Source organism: Lepidochelys olivacea (assembly GCF_965140295.1).
Source record: "Lepidochelys olivacea isolate rLepOli2 genome assembly, chromosome: 23".
NCBI lineage: Eukaryota > Metazoa > Chordata > Testudines > Cheloniidae > Lepidochelys > Lepidochelys olivacea.
The window spans coordinates 4,261,714-4,280,865 of NC_140433.1; the positions used below are offsets into that span (position 1 = coordinate 4,261,714).

General features: G+C 57.7%; 1 protein-coding gene across 1 annotated transcript; it reads right to left on the reverse strand.

The window, feature by feature from the left end:
- Positions 1-234: 234 nt before the first annotated feature.
- On the reverse strand, positions 235-17,024 carry CAPNS1 (calpain small subunit 1). Its single transcript, XM_084612658.1, has 11 exons — positions 16,869-17,024; positions 11,650-11,884; positions 7,203-7,236; positions 6,080-6,169; positions 5,072-5,129; positions 4,042-4,106; positions 3,567-3,635; positions 2,800-2,878; positions 2,593-2,709; positions 1,722-1,780; positions 235-1,232 (listed from the first exon to the last, which is right to left on the reverse strand). The coding sequence occupies exons 2-11, from the start codon at positions 11,838-11,840 to the stop codon at positions 1,206-1,208; spliced, it is 789 nt and encodes a 262-aa protein (XP_084468784.1). The 5' UTR covers positions 11,841-11,884; positions 16,869-17,024; the 3' UTR covers positions 235-1,205.
- Positions 17,025-19,152: the final 2,128 nt, after the last annotated feature.

Below are 19,152 nucleotides of genomic sequence, written 5' to 3' on the forward strand. Positions count from 1 at the left end.
CACAAGCACCACAGTAAGGCTGGTTAAGCTGTTGTGTGGTGTTAAAAACAGCCGCTGCATTCCACCCCAGAGGCAGCTGCATTGCAGTGACCTAAACTGTCAGTGCTTCAGGGGAGAGGGGGGAAGGCATGAAGTATGAAAACAGTGACAGCTCCTAGACAGGGGGTTGGCAGGGAGCATACGTTTAGCTGGAACGCAGGGCAGGGGCGGAAAAGAGACGCCTCCGAGCTCTGGTGACATGTTATTATAGAACTTTATTATCGTTTCTATTGAGCTTTAGAAAACACGGTGGGCGTCAGTGAGAGATACAGCTGGTACGTTCCAGGGCAAACCCCCAACAGCCCGGGCATCCCTCCTGCCTTCCAAAATGCCACCACCGAGCAGGGCAGCCCCAGACTGGCATATGCCCCAGCTCAGCAGCGGCCTCACCCGATGCCCTTGGGGACGGGGGGCACTGGATGCCCATCAGATGCCTTCCCTGGCTTGGGTGGTCTGCGGGGGATCGAACCCAGCACCTCCGGACCTAAAAAGCACAACCCTCTACCTGCAGCAGCCGGATAAAATCGCTATACATGACCTAGCCACTAGAGGAAGACGGAGAGCCAGGTGGGCTGCCATGTCTGCTACAGTCAAAAGCTTTGCCACCTGCCCCCGCCCCATGCCCAGCCTCGCGAGGGCCTGGGCGGAGAAACTGCATGCAGGGAAAGGAACTGGCCTGGTGGGCTCCCATTCCACCGACGAAATTCCAGCCAGGGAGGGAGCCGGAATCCCAGACGATCGGGAAGTTAAAATCTGCCGGTGTGTGTGGGGAGGGGTAAAGAGCTCCACGGATGGCTGCATTTGGCTTCATTTCTGCCCCCCCTCCCGCCGGAGCTGGGAGATCCTTGGGGCCCGAAGAGGGATCACTGAAGCGTGGATCACATGGCAGCAAACATACCTCCAAATCGGAAGCCGCCCCCCCCCACCCCCCAGACCGTACACAGCACCAGACTGAGCGGCCGGGCGTCCCGGAGCAGAGCCGGCTAAGGTGGGGGATGGAGAGGAGGGCACACCTGGTCTTCCAGGGAGCGGGGGGAGGGTTGGAAATCAGAAAGCGAAGAGAAGGGCGGATCGCAGCTGCCGTGGAGGGGCCCAGGTCGCAGCATGGAGCCCGGGGAGGCCGGGGGCGCGCTCCGGGCCGTCGGTCCAGGCTGGCGCACAGGCTCTTAGGAGTACATGGTGAGCTGCAGCCACTGCAGGGCAGAGTGGAAGAGTGGTCAGGAGAGAGCTGGGCCGGGCAATACGAAATACAGACCGCCCAGGCGTCAGACGGGCTCGCAGAACCCAGGGGCGGGAGAGGATTGGCCCCTGTTTTTAAGGTGGAGTGGGGAGGGGGCATTCCCCGTGGACCCCAATGGGGTGGGGGTGCAGGGCCAGGGGAGGGGCCATTTCCCGTGGACCCCAATGGGGTGGGGGTGCGGGGCTGGCAGAGGGGCCATTCCCCATGGACCCCAATAGGATGCTGCGGCTTTGCTGGGGCTGCGGCCGCTCCTCACGCAGCTGGGAAGGTCCCTGGCCCCGGCCCCCGCTCCACCAGGAGTGGCCTGCGGAAGCCGGGCTGGACCCGCTAACCCAGGAGTTCCTGGCCAGCCCTGCGAGGGAGGCAGGAACCACATCGGGGTCCCTTGCTAGAGAGCAGGAAGGTAAAGGCCAGGGGGCAGCCAGCCTCCCACCTCACTCACCTCCTGGATGTTCACCCGGATCTGCCCGTCCCCATCCTTATCCAGAGACTTGAAGGCACCTGTAGGAGTAGAGAGGAGAGGGGGAAGGGCGGCCTCATGGTTAACACAGTGGGCTGGGACTCCGGAGATCTCAGTTATCTGTGAGCAACCTGTGAGCCAGGGTGGGGGGTGATAATCCTGCCTCTCTCTCCCTCCCGCACTGTCTAAATCGGGGGCTGGGACTGTCTCTCAGCACGTGTCTGTGCAGCGCCTGGCACAGCAGGAGCCGCCCCGATCTCTATCCCCTGATCATGGAGATAGAACCCAGGAGTCCTGGCTCCCAGCCCCCCCACCCCCTGCTCTAACCACCAGCCCCCACTCCCCTCCTAGAGCTGGGGATAGAACCCAGGAGTCCTGACCTCCATCCCTGTGCTCCAATCGCTAACGAGCCATCCTCTCTCCAAGGCAAACGCCGGTGGCCCACCCCCTTGACCTCACAGGTCCAGAACCAGGGGGTTCCCATGAACTGGTTAGGATTAACCCCTCGGTTTCTGGCTGGAGCGCCGAGTCACTGACAGAAATCCATTTCGCCAGAGGCCAGGGCAGAGGGGTCGGGATGAGAGAGAAACCAGCTCAGGTGCCAGACCAACCATTGCTGTTGGTTTTTTGTATTATGTCTTGCATTAGCATAATGCGCCAGGCGCTGTACATTTTTATTGCTAGTAGGTGGATTACGGGAGCACCTAGGAGCCCCTGTCATGGACCAGGCCCCATTGTGCCAGGCGCTGTACAAACACAGAGCTAAACCCAGATGGGAGGGGCCCAGCCCACACTAGAGGCGGGACCCCAGAACCCTCCCCCCATCCCCAGGACCGACCCACAGGCCACTTACGGAACATGGCGTCCAGGCGAACCAGGCAGCTGATGAAGTTGTCGAAGTCCATGTGGCCGTTCTCCTCCGAGTACCTGCGCACGATCATCTGGTACAGCTGCTCGTTCAGCCGGAAGCCTGGGGGTGGGGGGCAGAGACAGTCACTCCCCATCGATCTGAGACAGTCACTCCCCCGCCCACCAATCCCACCCCTCGGCGGCTCCTTACCCGCTGCCTCGAAGGCGCCTGGCAGCTCGCTGCTCCCGATGGTGCCGGATCGGTCCGTGTCGTACTGTTTGTAGACACACTGGGGGTGGGTGGGGGGGGAGACAAGTTGGTTATGGGCTAAGAGAGTCCCCCCCCCAGCACGAACACCCAGCTGCAGACTGGGGCTGGGCAGGGAGGGGGACCACAGGCAGAGAGATAGCAGATATGGGTGACGGGGGAAGGGACAGAAGCCGAGATCCACCCCCCGGAGAATGGCAGAGCAGGGGAGGGAAATAAGAAACCACCACCCCACCGCTCAAGTGGCACATGGGGGGCATGAGGGACACGAGAGAGATGCCCCCCCGACTAAAACGGCAGCCCCTCCCTAGAGCGCTGGGTGACGGAGGGAGCAGGGAGGGGGACATCAGAGGCAACGCAGCCCCTTAACTCTGCCCCCAAGGAGGGGACTGCTCGGATCCCAGCTGCCCCCCTGCCGGGCACCCCCAGTACCTCTGGCAGGTAGGCAGGGGTGCGGCGCTGGGAATTCTGGGTACCCAGAAGGCAATGCAGCAGCAAGGTCCCCCCACACACACACACGCAGGGCTGAAAGTAACGCATGTCAATTCCAGCCGGGAAGGCTGCTTGGAGTCCAGCGCTCTTGAAAAGGCCCCCCCCAGACTGGGAGCCCCAAGGTCTCTCGTTCCCACTCCTGTTCCCACACCAGAGGGGGGGTACAGTCGGGTCTCAGCCACACGTGATAACCGCCCCCCTCCCCCCGATCTCTCTACCTGCCACTTCTTGATGTTCCCCCACAAATACTTGAACTCCTCGAAGCCCAGCTTCCCGGTCGTGTCGCTCTGAAGCGCTCGAGGTCAAGGAACAAAGACGTCGGCCAAAGCCACCTGGGGCCCTGCCAAGCCGCGGGGAGAGGATCCAGCAGCACAGGGGCCTTCAACATGGGTGGAAACAGCCCCCTGAGACTCTCACCCATGCAGGGGATCTCCCCAGCCAGCGTGGAGCTGGGCATACGGGCCCCAGCATAGGGGGCAGATCAGGGACATGGCCAGAGCGCACTGAGCTGTGGCTATTCTCTGCCCCCCAGGGCCCATAGGGGGTGAAGTTTGAGTTAGGGCAGCCCGGAGACCGATAGCAGGGGCTGGGCAGGGCCTAGAATATAGGGAGAACAAAGACACGGGAGCTGTGAATCGGGCCCTGGTATCTTTAAAGGCTCCTGGGCGCAGACATCAGTCTGGAGGAGGATACATCCATGACGGCCACCATGCTGCGACAGGTGTCAATCCCGAACCCGTCTGTCTTCAGGTCAGGATCTGGAAGGCAAGAGAGCAGGCTTGGGCAATTTCAGATGATGCGGGAGGAGTAAATACGACAGGGCACCAGGCCACGGAGCTCTGCATGGCACCTACTGCATCTGGGGCGCAGGGTCCAGCGCCAGGCATCTCAGTGCCATGGAGATACCAGAAGTTCAGCATCGTCCCCCATTGTTCAGAGAGGGCAGCCGGCTAGCTCAGCCACCAGATATGGGCTGGATGCAGGAATCCCTGGCCTGCGTTATACAGGTCAGGCGAGATGATCACAAAAGTCCCCTGTGCATTTCTTAAGTATCAAGGTGGTGGGATAAGGATGTGTGATTGTTGCAGAGCAGAGGGACAGTGTGATGCTGTCTGCACAGAGAACGCAGACAACACCCTGTCTCCTGGCAACTGATGGCCTGGGCCCCTCCCCTGCAAGGTGCCAGCTGAAGGTGTTGGCAAACAAAGAGATCAGGTGGCCTCCTTGCCAGGGAAAGAGACAATGGCCGGAGGAGAGGCTGGAGGGAGTATCAGTTTGGAGCTCCCTACCCCCCAAGATGGACCTAACTGAGGGATCCTGTTTCCTGTACCTACGAGCTCTGTTTTGGACTGTGTTCCTGTCACCTAATAAATCTTCTGTTTTACTGGCTGGCTGAGAATCACTGTGAATCGTAGGAAGTGTGGGGTGCAGAGCCCCGACTCCCCCACACTCCGTGACAACTGTCCCTTCTGGCCTTAAAACCAATGAATCTGGGAAACCAAAGCACATTGCCTGAGGTCAAACCCCGAGCCAGCCGGAAATGGAACCCAGGAGTCCTGGCATTCCCTAGGTTTCCTGTAGCATCAGGACGAACGGTTACCAAGCACCACAGGACAGCCATGCTCTGGGAGGCAGGGTCCAGCCGGCCCGGACCTTTTAACCATTTCGTAAATGAATCGACCAAGGCAGGGTTTGATTTAAACGGACTGCGGGCCCCACTTACGTCTGGTCACCACCTTGTTGAGAATGTTCATCAGCTCAGAGGCGCTCACTTCCATATCCTGCCGCAAAGCACAGAGACAAGGGGGACGTCACACGGGGCTGGAGTGACTCTCGCCCTGCCTGGTCTCTCTGGAGCAGATCACCCTGCAGGGAGCCACCTCCCGGCTGCTCCAGGATGGAGGCGGCTGCCTCCTTGCACCCATTCTTCACCCCTTAACGAGGGCCCTACCAAATTCACGGTCCATTTTGGTCAATTTCACGGTCATAGGATTTTTTAAATCATCCATTTAATGATTTCAGCTATCTCAATCTGAAATTACACGGTGTTGTAATTGTAGGGGTCCTGACCCAAAAAGGAGTTGGGGGGGGGGGCGAGGTTAATGTTGGGGGGGGTTGCGATACTGCTACCCTTACTTCTGTGCTCCTGCTGGGGGGGTCCTGCCTTCAGAGCTGGGCACCTCGCCAACCGCTGATCTCCAGCCGCCCAGCTCCGAAGGCAGCGCAGAAGGAAGGGTGACAATACCACACACTCCTAAAATAACCTTGTGACCACCACCCCCCACAACTCCCTTTTGGGTCAGGACCCTCAATTTGAGAACGCTGGTCTCCCCCGTGACATCTGTATAGTATAGGGTAAAAGCCCACAAAAGACCAGATTTCACGGTGGGAGACCAGATTTTGCAGTCTGTGATGCATTTTTCATGGCCGTGAATTTGGTAGGGCCCTACCCATAACCCACTAGAGTCCCATGCTGCAGAGGATTCTGGGCAGGGCTATCTACGGAGAGAAAGTCATAGGAGAGGAAAGGTCACAGGGTAACCAGAGGCCTGATTTGCAAAGGGGTTGTGAATTGGCTGGGAGTCAGGCCCGAGGAGTCTCGATTCGGAGCCCCCCCTAACATAAATATCAGAGGCCCTCAGTGAAAATTTTGGCCCAGCGAGATGCCCTCAGGGCTGGGCCGGGGACCCTTTCTGATGGATGCAAAGAGAGAGGACGGGAAAATACATACATCTCCAGCCAGCTGCGTGAAGAGGCGCCGAAACTGGCGTACTTCCTCGCTCTCGTTCGCTTCCACGTTGGAGAAGTGGCTGCGAGGGGGCTGGGGGCAGAAATAAACAGAAAGTTACAAAATATAAATAGCCAGGGTGGTTTAAACATATATACGTCTCTCCAATGACCCAAAGAGGAAGCACCAGGACCCTAGAGCGATTTTCAGTCCTCCACTGGCAGGTGCAGATTCCTTAGCAAAAAACGTTTAAGTATCTGAAACTGAGACATAGTCCAAGAGGAGTGGATATCTGGACAGCCCGGACGCAGGGAACCCAGCTCTTGTTTGGATAGACAAGGAAAGCAGGAGACTTTCAGCTCATTGCAAGGCAGGTTTGGATATTTTATAAGCAGGTTTGGGGTGGATCGTTAGCAGAAAGCGTTTTCCCCCAAGAGTGCCCTGAGTTAAATAGGGCTGGACATTGACAACCCACAAAGGGACAGATACTCAGATGGTGTAAATCAGGAATGAGACAGGCTTGCCGGTGGGGTAAATGGGCGTCACTCCACCGGTGTCAGATCCCCAGCCTGTCTAAATGAGTCTCAAGCCACTGGAGTCAATGGGGCCAGATCCCCCGCCAGGGCACTGATTTCAAGAGAACCAGTTTACACCGCCAGAGGAGGATCTGGCCCAAAGAGAGACAACCTGAATGAATAAAAGCCACTTTCCCCTCCCTTTCCGGTCAATAAGATTTTCTTTGCAGGGCACGATCCAGTTCTCCAGTCGTCCACAGCGTCCTCCAGGACAAACAGGGATCAGGAGACCTGAATTTCTCACGTACGACACAACACCTTGGGCTGCCTTTGTGCTCCGTGAACAAGCAGCCAAGGACATGAGCCCCATTTACTCGTCTTTGCAAGTCACTTTAAAAAACAAAACAAACCCCAGAACACTTACTCCTGGGCGGACGCCTGCATTCCCGCGGCTTACCCCGACAAAAGCAGTGGGGCTCCGTGCCAGAAAACCCTCCCCCACGTGCTTTGCTACAGACTCAGCCTGTCCAGGGCCGGTGTTAATATCTGACAGGAGTCGTTAGACGCAGGACAGGCAGGGCTAGAACAGGAGAACGGTAATCAGGACTTACCGGTGGCTCCGGATTATACTGAGCTGCTGCTTCACTGTGAAACAGAGGGGGAAAGAAAGAGGAAACAATTATGAAGGGTCTTTTATACACACACGTCCATCTGGTAAAGTTATTATATATTTGCATTATGGCAGCACCAGTCAAGATCAGGGCCCCCGTCGTGCCGGGCGCCGCACGGACCCCGACCGAGATCAGGGCCCCCGTCGCGCCGGGCACCGCACGGACCCCGACCGAGGTCAGGGCCCCCGTCGCGCCGGGCGCCGCACGGACCCCGACCGAGGTCAGGGCCCCCGTCGCGCCGGGCGCCGCACGGACCCCGACCGAGGTCAGGGCCCCCGTCGCGCCGGGCGCCGCACGGACCCCGACCGAGGTCAGGGCCCCCGTCGCGCCGGGCGCCGCACGGACCCCGACCGAGATCAGGGCCCCCCTGTGCCAGGCGCTGCACGGACTCCGACCGAGATCAGGGCCCCCGTCGCGCCGGGCGCCGCACGGACCCCGACCGAGATCAGGGCCCCTCTTTGCCAGGCGCTGCACAGACCCTGACCGAGATCAGGGCCCCACTGTGCCAGGCGCTGCACAGAACCTGACTGAGACAGTACCTGATCCCACGAGCTTCCAATCTGCATAGACAAGGGAATAGTTACTATTCCAGTTTTACAGTTGGGGAAACTGAGGCCCAGTGAGATGCAGCGATTTGCCCAAGATCACACAGGGAGCCAAGTGATGGAGCCAGGCATTGAACCAAGATTCCCCAAGTCCCAGTCCAGTTCCTTAATATTTAATGTATTTAATATTTCGAGTGCTATAGAAGAGAGGTGGCTGAGACAAAAGCATCCCAGAAGTGAAGATCCGGCTGTTGTCAAGTGAAATGATGCACCTGAAACAGGAGCCACCCCTTAGTTGTGTGTCTGTACAGCACCTGGCACCTGGGGTTCCTAGCGTGCCACCATAATACATGGAAGAGCACCTCCCTGCTATACAGAGGGGGAAACTTGAGGCACAGAGTCACATCCAGGCTCACACAGAGACAACAGCAGAGCTGGGAACAGAACTTAGGGCTCCTATCTCCCAGTTCAGTGTCCCAGCCACTAGACCACGCTGCCTCCCCTACACACAATACATGGCATGATAAACTGCAGAACCACTTTCCAATTTAGAGGTAGATCCCTGTATAAACAGCTGCCACACCCCACCCCCAGAGGTGGCTGCATTTCAGTGCTGGGTGAGGGATCCCTGCGTATATGGTTTGCCAGGTGCTTGGGGATCTTATGCATGGAAAGCACTGGGGGGACTATCAGTGATGACAGAAGAGCCCAGCATCAGGGGAAGAACTGAGGCGGGGACAGAGAAAACGGGAACTCTCCCCTGCGCTCGTCAGGGTTTTCCTGGGGCCTGGGCCTCTAGCTAGTTCCCACTATGTGGACAAACCAGTCTGACTAAAAAGCAAAACAAGGCAGAGCCGCCCAGCCAGCCCTAATCCCCAGCCTTCCCCCCCCCCCTGCCACCCCATCAATAGGGCAGGGCACCACATTCAAAGCAACACCTCCTAGCAAGGGAGAATCCACTTCCCCCAAGAGGCCATGGGATTCTGGGGTTCAAGCCAGACCAGTAAGGGGATGGGTCACCGCCTGCCCTGAAACTCTGGGTGCCTTCAACGACCAGCCTTTACCCAGCCTGCAAGCTGAAATCAAGACCTCTCCAGCCCTAAAATTGCCCTGGAGGGACCAGCCCCTCCCACTGGGCCCCCACTACAGATCCTCCAGCCCATCAGGCAGACCCTCGATGGAGCTCAATCAGCGGCTGGTGATTTACGAGATGAAAGCCAAGTGAGTTGATTCACAAAGGCCCATGGGTCAAGTGATGCCAAGTAACGGGGAGAAAGGCCAAGACGGGAATTAAACTGAAAACGAGCGTCTCAGAGACTCGGTCTCCTGTCCAGCATTTCCAGGCCAGACAGAGATCAGATTGCTCAGTTCCTTTGTCTCAGCCTGCCAGCACCTCGCCCAGCCTGGGTGAACCCCAAAACACCACACGCTCCTCTGGTGCCCCAGCGTCAACAGATCCCGGAAGGATCTGGGATACGTTCCCAGAGAGTAGTTATCAGTGATTCACAGTCATGCTGGAAGGGCCTAACGAGTGGGGTCCCGCTGGGATCAGTCCTGGGTCCGGTTCTGTTCAATATCTTCATCAGTGATTTAGATAATGGCATAGAGAGGACCCTTATAAAGTTTGCAGACGATAGCAAGCCGGGAGGGGTTGCAAGTGCTTCGGAGGAGAGGATGAAAATCCAGAATGACCTGGACAAACTGGAGAGATGCTCTGAAGTCAATAGGATGAAATTCAACAAGGACAAATGCCAAGTGCTCCACTTAGGAAGGAACAATCAGGTTCACACATACACAGTGGGAAGTGACGGCCTAGGAAGGAGTACTGCAAAAAGGGGTCTGGGGGTCAGAGTGGACCACTAGCTAAATAGGGGTGAACAGCGTCACACTCTTGCCCAACCAAAAAAAAACAAAGCAAACATCATTCTGGGCTGTATCAGCAGGAGTGTTGTAAGCAAGACACGAGAAGAGATTCTTCCGCTCTACTCCGCGCTGATTAGGCCTCAGCTGGAGGATTGTGTCCAGTTCTGGGCGCCACATTTCGGGAAAGATGTGGACACATTGAAGCAAGTCCAGAGGAGAGCGTGAACACCAATAAACAGGCCCCTACAGCCAACAACAGTATCGTCAGGGACACAGCCAGACTCTTTAGGAGCCTTTAGGCTAGGGAGCCTTTCACCCACAAGTTCACCAGTTCGAATCTGGCCTGGCTGAAAATTGTTACACTCCCCACCCTGGATGGCTGTATGGTGGCCCCTGCCTGTAATAAATTCAGTCCAGTTCCTAGCAAGATCTATGCCCCCGACACATAATCCACTACCCTTCCCGGCCACTCAGCAGCCACCAGGGCTGACCTCTCCTCTCACCCTCTAAAGCAGGTCCCTCCAGGTCGGGGCAGGGCACAGCAGCTGGGGATGAGAGACTGACCCAGCCGCTGGCCAACTTTGGGCACGTCACTTACCGAGCCTCAGTTTCCCCATCTGTAAAATGGGGATAATGACGTGTAAAAGGTTGATATAAAGAGGACGGTGATTCTTCATATCCATTTGAGGAGAGGACAAGAAGGAATTAGCTTAACTGGCAGGAAGGGAGATTGAGGTGAGGTATTAGGAAAAACTTTGTAACTCTCAGGGGAGTTAGGCTCTGGAACAGGTGATCAAGGGAGGTTGTGGAATACCCATGGTTGGAGGTTTTTAAGAACAGGCTGGAAAAACCCCTCTCAGGCATGGTCTAGGTTTACTTGGCCCAGTAAACTGGAGGGAGGGGGGAGGAGGAGGAGGTGTGGACTAGGTGATCTCTCGAGGTCCCTTCCAGTCTGACATCTCTGTGATTCTGCCCTCGTTAACACAGCACTTTGAGAGCTACAGATGAAAAATGCTAGATGAGAGTGAAGTATTATTACCATGCAGCTCCCCATGCTGCGCCCACCCTGCAGATCCAGCCATTCAAACCAGCCCCTTTGGCCAGCAAACAGAAAGACAACAATTAAGGAGCCTGTCTGGGGTTTCTCCTCCCACTATTGGAGACTGGCACAGACAAACTCATCCCACTGTCCTTGATCCAAAGGCACTCCCCCCAACCCCAATCCAATCCGAGAAAAGAACCCAGGAGTCCTAGTGCCCGGACCCCCGCTCTCGAACTGTCCAAAGTCTCCAAGGAGGAAAAGATGCACATTGATCTCTCTGGGCCTCAGTTCCTCCGACTAGAAAATGGGGTAATGAGCCTTCCTTATCTATTGAAATGGCAAAGGCTGTCTCTTAAAGTCTGTCTGGGCAGTGCCAGGCCCGATGGGACCCCGATCTCCGTCACCGCGCGTCTGGGCAGTGCCCGGCCCGATAAGGACCCCGATCTCCGTCACCGCACGTCTGGGCGGCGCCCAGCCCGATAAGGACCCCGATCTCCGTCACCGTGTGTCTGGGTAGCACCCGGCCTGACAGCACCCTGACTCTCCCTCGCCATGCGTTTGGGCGGCACCCGGCCCGATGGGACCCCGATCTCCGTCACCGTGTGTCTGGGTAGCACCCGGCCTGACAGGACCCCGATCTCCCTCGCCATGCGTTTGGGCGGCACGCGGCCCGATGGGACCCCAATCTCCGTCACCGTGCGTCTGGGCAGTGCCCGGCCCGATGGGACCCCGATTTCCATCACTGTGTGTCTGGGCGGTGCCCGGCACAATTGGACCCCGATCTCGGTCACCGTGTGTCTGGGCAGCGCCCGGCCCGACGGGACCCCGATCTCCCTCACCATGCGTCTGGGCGGCGCCCACCCTGACGAGGCCCCGGCCTCGGTCACGGAGCCCAGGCATTAGCGCAAAACCAATAACAACAAGGCTACGTACGAACCTGATAGCACTGATCACTCCCCCGATGATGCCCATGGCTCCGCCACCGCCTCCCCCACCTCCAGCCCGTCCTCCTCCACCGCCGCCACTCAGGAATCCTCCGATCACGTTCCCGATGTTCCCGCCGAAGCCCCCGCTTCCGCCTCCTCCCCCTCCTCCTCCTCCTCCTAGGAAGTTCTTGACCAGGAACATCGGGGCGGTTTCCTAGCTGGAGGAAGATCTGCGAAAAAGATGGGCTGGAAAGAAAACAGACAAAGGGCTGGTCAGTTCCACTCCCCCTCAACCCACCGGTGGTTCTGCTACAAAGCGCGGCCACCCTTTTCCCCTTGGGGAGACGACGACGTCTCTCCCAGGAGGGTTTTCAGCACAGACGACAGGTGTCTTCGCCCAGGAGGAACTGCCCCCTCCGCCCCACCCGCAGTGTTTGCTCAGTAGCCTCACAGCAGAAGCGGCCCATGGGGGGCAAGCAGGATGCTCTGGGAAGCGTCTGGCACAAGCACCTGGTTAGTTAGCTCCTGGACAATTTCAAGGCCCACACCTGCAGGGGACCGAGCGCCCTCTAACTCCCGGAGGGGGTAGGGCCCCAGCACCTAGCAGGATCTGGATGGGGTGTTGCCAAAACAGGGAATCAAACTGGAGAGTAACCACGGGCATCTGGTGCCATGCTTTTGCATGGGAGGGGAGCAGGGTCTAGTAGTTAGAGCAGGGGTTGGGGTTGGGAGCCGGGACTCCTGGGTTCTAATCTCAACTCTGGAAGGGGAGCCGGGGGGGGCTGGAGGCCAGGCTTCTCACATTCTATTCCAAGTTGTGGCAGGGGAGCAGGGACTAGTGGTTAGAGTGGGAAGGCCGGGGGGGCTGGAAGCCAGGACTCCTGGGTTCTAACCCCAGCTCTGGAAGGGGAGCACAGGGGCTAGGAGCCAGGACTCTGACGTTCCATTCCCAGGTCTGGGAGGGCAGTGGTGTCTAGTGGTTAGAGCAGCAGGGCTGGGAGCCAGGACTCCTGGGTTCTAGCCCCAGCTCTGAACGCGCTTCAAAGTCCCCAGCTTTGACAAAAACCTTTCCACCATCAGGCTGACACAGACGGCACCTGCGACCCAATGAACCCCAGCCAACCCACTATACAGAAACAGAACAAACAAGAAAGAGGAGAAATGAATAAAAAATAGCAAAACAAAACCCCAAATCCCTACCCCAGGCAGGATTTTTTTTTCCCCAAAGAGGGAGACATGGCAGAGAGACTATGAAATCCACAGGGGATTCTGCTAGTGGAAAAAAGCCCTGATACAAGGGCTCAGATTTGGGTTTGGGGCGGACCTAAAAATTAAGCCCAAGCAGGGATAGCTCAACAGGGGGATGGATAGCTCAGTGGTTTGAGCATTGGCCTGCTAAACCCAGGGTTGTGAGTTCAATCCTTGAGGGGGCCATTTAGGGATCTGGGGCAAAAATTGGGGATTGGTCCTGCTTGGAGTGGAGCAGGAGGTTGGACTAGATACCTCCTGAGGTCCCTTCCAACCCTGATCTTCTATGATTCCAAGTTGGATTGGGAGAGACCAGAAGTCAGGCCTCCCAGCTTTGCCACTAACGTCCCATGTGATCTCGAGCCACTCACGCCCTCGCTCCGTGCCTCAGTTTCCCCTGCTGTGAAACAGGGAAAACACCCGCCATAACCACCTAGCAGGTACTAAATGAACACCCGCCGGGGTTCATTTAAAATCTGGCCGGTGCTGCCGAGGGACACAAAAGAACTTTTGTTTCGTTAGCGACTATTTTCCCCTCTTCTGTTTTCAGCGGGCGAAATCACCAGCCAGTTTCAGCAGACCGGGTCGAGCTTTGGAAGATTTAATGCCGGCGCTGCAGGAACAGCGGAGCCCAGACGATGCAAATCAGAGAACACTGGGGCATTGTCTACACCTACGGCCCATTTGTAAGCGGGGGGAGGGGAAGCCGACTGGGCTAAACGGGCCCCATCTCAGCTCCCCGCAAAACGCATCCACTGACTGGCCCCGGGGCAGACGGGGAGAGCAAGCAGGATTCTAACACGCTTTATGCGCAAGATGCAGGATCCCAGATGAGCAGCCGGGGCTGTAGAATCGCGAGGGCCCAGCTGATTCCCAGGTCGACCGCTGGCTTGATTAGCAGGCCAAACAGATTTAATTGGGCCTTAATAGGGGCTCTGCCAAGACAGCTTTAGCACGCGACACCCTGAGGCCAGGCTAGCTCACAGGACAAGCGGGGTATGACAGTAAAAGTCGTATGGACTCAGCCACCCACCTTTCTCTCCATTTAATCGAGTGGGGCGGGGGAATGAAACAGAAGTCCTGCCTCCCAGCGCTTCCCTGCTCTAACCACCAGACCCCACTCCTCTCCCCGAGTTGGGACCAGAACCCAGGAGTCCCGGCTCCCTGCCTTGCTGTTCGAACCACTAAACCCCACTCCTCTTCCACCTGTAAAGAGAACCCAGGAGTCCTGGCTCCCAGCCCCCCTGCTCTAACCACCAGCCCCCACTGCCTTCCCTCTGCGCCTGAGACCCCTGAGCAGAACCCAGGAGCTATGAGGCCTCGACTCCAGGCCACACAAAAGCGAGAAGAGCGCCCCAGAGCTGGAACTGCAGCAGCCCGGGGGCAGGAGAGCTGGGTGCGGTGTCAGCTGGGGAAAGACCCATGCTAGAGCAGCGGGAGGCCTCTGGGCACCAGGCCAGATGCCTGGGGGCGTGGGCGAAGAGAGAGACAATGGGGCGTTAGTTCCATGGGAGAGCAGCCAGGGTGGGAGGCCAAACCAGGTTCATAGGCTCCAGCCAGCCGGGGGGCAGGCGAAGGGGTGGAGGTCAGTGACCCAGGACCGGTGTGCAAGAAGCCTAGTTAGGCCCAGGGCTGAGCAAGCCAGTTGGCACCCCGTCTGCTGGGGTGGGGGTGGGGGGCTAATGGGGGGACATGAGCCAAAGAGAAGAGATCCCCTCCTTGCTGGGTCAGAGCACGGACAGACGCACGCACACACACAGTCCCTGTGGGGAAGAGGTATCCGTGTTCCCCATGGGTGAGAGGAATCCAGCAAAAAGGAGAAGGAAGAAACTCCCTGAAAACCCCGTGGAGGGGGAGGAATCCAGCATAAAGGGGGTCAAGAGATCCCTGTGGGGAAAGGAATCCAGTGTAAAGAGGAAGCAGGAGATTCCCTGAAATCCAGGTGGAGGGGAAGAAATCCAGTGTTCAGGGTGGCAAGAGATCTCCCTGGAGAAGGATCCCAGTAGGAGGGATGGTGGTGGGGCGATCCAGCGTAAAGAAGAGCAAGTTGTCCCCAGGGGGGAGGAATCCAGTGGGGTGGGGGGGGGAAGGGGAAGAGAGAATCTAGTCCTAAGAGGATCCCCTAGAGCAGGGGTTCCCAACCAGCAGTACGGGTACCGCGGGGGTTACGCAGAGGTCTTCTAGTCCTAAGAGGATCCCCTAGAGCAGGGGTTCCCAACCAGCAGTACGGGTACCGCGTACCGCTGGGGTTACGCAGAGGTCTTCCATCAACTCCGCCTCGTTTTACAACAGGCTGCATAAAAAGCACTAGGGAGGTCAGTACAAACTCAAATTTCATACAGCCAATGACTCGTTTAGACTGCGCTATAGACGAGCCACTGAAATGGAAGTACAATATTGCTATTCCAGCGGATTTCTTTTATAAGGCTCTGGTCAAAATGAGAAAGTCGGCCATTCGTCAGCATTAGCGCACTGGGACACTTTGGTCTTTTGAGGTCTGGTTTGGCCAGCAAATCCTTCTTGAGCAAGGAGCAATTTAGGGGTGCATGAGAGAAATCAGACTCGCAAAAGGGGTACAGTCGTCTGGACAGCCACTGCCCTAGAGATCCTAGGGGAGGAATCCAAAGAGAGCAGAAAGTTGGAGGTGTAAAAGGATGGAGTGAGAAGGGGATTAGACAACCACAGCAGAGGGGAGAAAAGGCCCCAGTGTAGGAGTGGAGGATAGATTTCAAGGGATCGAATGGGGCAAAGGGATTACCAGGTAGGGATTTAGGGATCATGCTATAGAGGGAGGAACCCAGAGGGACACATCTCCAGGGAAGGGGAAAGGATAGAGAGAATGGAGTAAGGAAGGAATTTGAGCCCCATGGGGATCCAGTGTGTGAAGATCTGAAATCTCCAGGGAAGAAAAGAGGAGATCCAGAGGGAGGGGATCAGAGACCCCCAGGGGGAAGGGCAGGGATCCAGTGTGGGGGGATTCAAAAGGGAATCCTGAGGAAGAAAGGGGAGGGATCCAGCATGCATGGGGGCAGGAGGGGATCCCCCGGCAGAAGGAAGGGGATCCCATGTGCCTGGGGGATTCAAAGGGGATCCCCAGTGGAGAAAGGGGAGGGCATTCAGTGCAGATGGGTAATCACCAGGGGATAAAGAGGAAGGAATCCAATGCACATGGGGGAAACAGAAGGGGATCCTAGGGGGAAGGGGAGGGGATCCAGTGTGCAGGGGATCACAGGGGAAGGAGAGAGGATCAAGTGTGCAGGGGGCAGGAGGGGATCACAGGGGAAGGAGAGGGGATCAAGTGTGCAGGGGGCAGGAGGGGATCCCAGGGAAGGGAGGGAATCAGAGGGGGAATCCCCAGGGGGGAAAAAGAGGGGATCCAGTGCTCAGAGGGTAGAAAGGGATCCCGGGGGGAAGGGAGGGATCCAGTGCATGAGGATCAGAAAGGGGATCCCCAGGGGGAAGGGAGGGAATTCACTGTGCAGGGGGTAGGAGGGGATCTTGGGGGAATGGAGGGGATCTAGTGGATGGGGATCAAAATGGGATCCCCAGAGGGGAAGCGATCCAGTACTCAGGGGGGAATCCCGGGGGGAAGGGAGGAGATCAGAAGGCGATTCCCAGGGGAAAGGGAGGGAATCCAGGGGCCAGGAGGAAATCCAGGGGGCAGGAGGGAATCCCCGGAGAAAGGAGAGGGGAGTCAGTGGATGGGGATCAGAAGGCGATTCCCGGGGGAAGGGAGGGAATCCAGGGGGCGGGAGGGGATCCCGGAGAAAGGGGAGGGGATTCAGTGGATGGGGATCAGAAAGGGAGGGGACCCAGTGGGCAGCGGGGGATCCATCCGGTGCACGAGCGGCCCCCAGCCCCAGGGATCTGGGGCAGCGGAAGCCAGGACGGGGGCCGGCCACGGAGGGATCCGCTGGGGGCAGGAGCCGGGGACCCAGCGGGCGACGGGGTGGCCAGTCGGGGAGGCCCCCCCAGGACCTACCTGCGGGAGGCGATGCGGGACTCCGGGCTCTGCCTGCAGCGGGCCTCTGCCAGCGGCCGGGACGGGACTGCGGGACCCGCCACGCCCGAGCGAGTCACTGCGGCGGGGCGGGCCCCACAGCCGCGGCCAGAGGCGCCTCCCGGATCCACCGGGGCCCTAGTGCCGCCCGCAGGGCTCAGAGAGAACCCAGGAGTCCTGGCTCCCAGCCCCCCCCCCCCCCGGTCTAACCACTAGATCCCGCTCCCCTCCCAGAGCTGGAGAAAGAACCCAGGAGTCCGGAGGGCTATCCCTGACTCCCCCAGCCCAACCAATAGACACCCCCCCTGCCCCTCCCACAGGCTTAATTCAGTGTAACCATTGTTAGGGTGGATCGATGCCCAAAACTAAAAGTACCCCATGTGGGCCTCCAACCCACAACTCCAGAGAAAGACCCACCTGCCTCCACGGCTGAATTAGCCACTCTGGCTTGGGAAACTCCCTCCAGGCAGCTCTCCCCGTGAGCCTGAGTAGGATCTTAGAGACAGCCAACACCAGGGACTCCTTCTTAGATGATGGGCTTAGTGGTTAGTGTTGGGGGAGTGGGACTCAGGGACTTCTGGGTCCTGTTCCCATGGGCAGTGGGATGGAGTTCCCAGGGGTCAGGACGCCTGGGTTCTCCTCCCCGCTTGGGAAGAGGAGTGGGCTCTCCTGGTTGGAACTGGGAAGCAAGATTACCGGGGCCCAATTCTCAGCTCAGGGAGAGGAGTGAAGTCTAATGGTTAGATTATTACTGGTATTAGGGTAGCACCTATGAGCCCCAGTCGTGGACAAGGAACCCCCCCCCCCCCCGTGAGGCGCTCTACAGCAGTGCCCAGGGGATCAGGACTTTGAGGGCTGAGTTCCCTGCAAGCTGAGCCACATGTAAGCCAATGAGGTTCTGCATGGGCATAGACCTGCACAGGATCGAGGCCCTTGGGCTTGGGGGGGGGGTCAGACCCATGACACATGGACATTATCACCCATGCTCAGCGCTTATGTGCCTGGCTGCTCAGCGCCAGGGACAGATTCTGATCCTGGAGTGACTCTGGATTGCCCCAGGTGTAAATGCAAATCAGAATCCAGCACCCAGACTCAACAGGTTGTGGAGGCATGGGTGGATTTAGCTACATCCTGTTTCTTTAAGGAAGTTGGATCTCCGCCCCTTACTCCTTCCCCGCTATCTCTCTTTAGTTGCCGGCCTGCAGCTAAACTGTGAGGCAGAGTGTACAAATATTCATTGTGGTTTTCCCCAGGAAAGGGGCGTGGGGAGGGAAGCTCCTTGTTCTGAATCAGCTGCCTGGAATGTGAGGCTGCAGGGTGCCAGCACACCCCTTCTAGGAAGGGTTAGTTCAGCCTCTGAAAACATGCAAGGATGGGCAAGGAGGAAAGTTGGTTACAATGGGCTGGGTGCCAAATGGTGTAAATTGCTCTCACTGGTTTACACCCGCAGGGGAATCTGGCCCCATTGACTCTAATACAGTTAGGTTAATCTCCACCTCTGGGAATTTGGCTCAGCGAGGCCAATAGACACTGGCTGGAAATCTGGCTTCAGAGCCTTTTCCAGCCGACCCATTTGCTCCCGGATGGGGCTTTCTGCAATCCTGCATCACGTTCCTCCTAGATATGCGGTGAGGCTGAGTTTCCATCACTTCTGGCCCTGCACAATCACTGACACCATGCAGAGTGAGTGGGAAACGCTACCCAGACCAGAGTGGTGTTAGGTGCAAGGTATTGGAGAACCAGGCCCTACTGAGGATTGTCTAATGATGATTTATTATGCTCTTAGACACCAGATCTCAAAGCACTTTGCAAAGGAGGGCAGTATCATTATCCCCATTGTACAGCTGGGGAAACTGAGGCAGGGGCCGGGGAAGCGATTTGCCCACCGCCACTTGGAACCCAGCCCAGGTTGGCTGAGTCTCAATGCCATGCTCTGTCCGCTAGGCCCCGTTGCCTACGGCCCAAGAGGCAGAATTAGCAAAGGCTTAGGTACATCCACCAGCAGATGCTGCTTTGGGGTGGTTAATACAGCATCATGCAGCCTGCAGGGGGGAGAGGGGAGAGACCTGGAGTGTTTCCATTTAGTGCAGGCAGCTTCATTTGTAGTTTTCACGGCAGAGCAGGGCACAGGCTCCCCCCCCCCCCGGGTGCCCAGCTCCGGCCTGGGGGCAGTGGCTGAGGGACCAGTTTATTCGCAATATGGTGACGTGGCTCAGTAGGGGGCGCTCTCCCCTGGCTCCAAAGCTTCAAGGTGGGACTCTATTCC

Coding starts and splice junctions, on each gene's coding strand:
- CAPNS1 (XM_084612658.1), bottom strand. CDS start 11,840: ATGTTCCTGGTCAAGAACTTCCTAGGAGGAGGAGGAGGAGGGGGAGGA. Junction 1,781..2,592: donor TCGCCTGGACGCCATGTTCC/GTAAGTGGCCTG, acceptor CTACTCCTACAG/GTGCCTTCAAGTCTCTGGAT. Junction 1,233..1,721: donor TCCGGGTGAACATCCAGGAG/GTGAGTGAGGTG, acceptor TCTGCCCTGCAG/TGGCTGCAGCTCACCATGTA.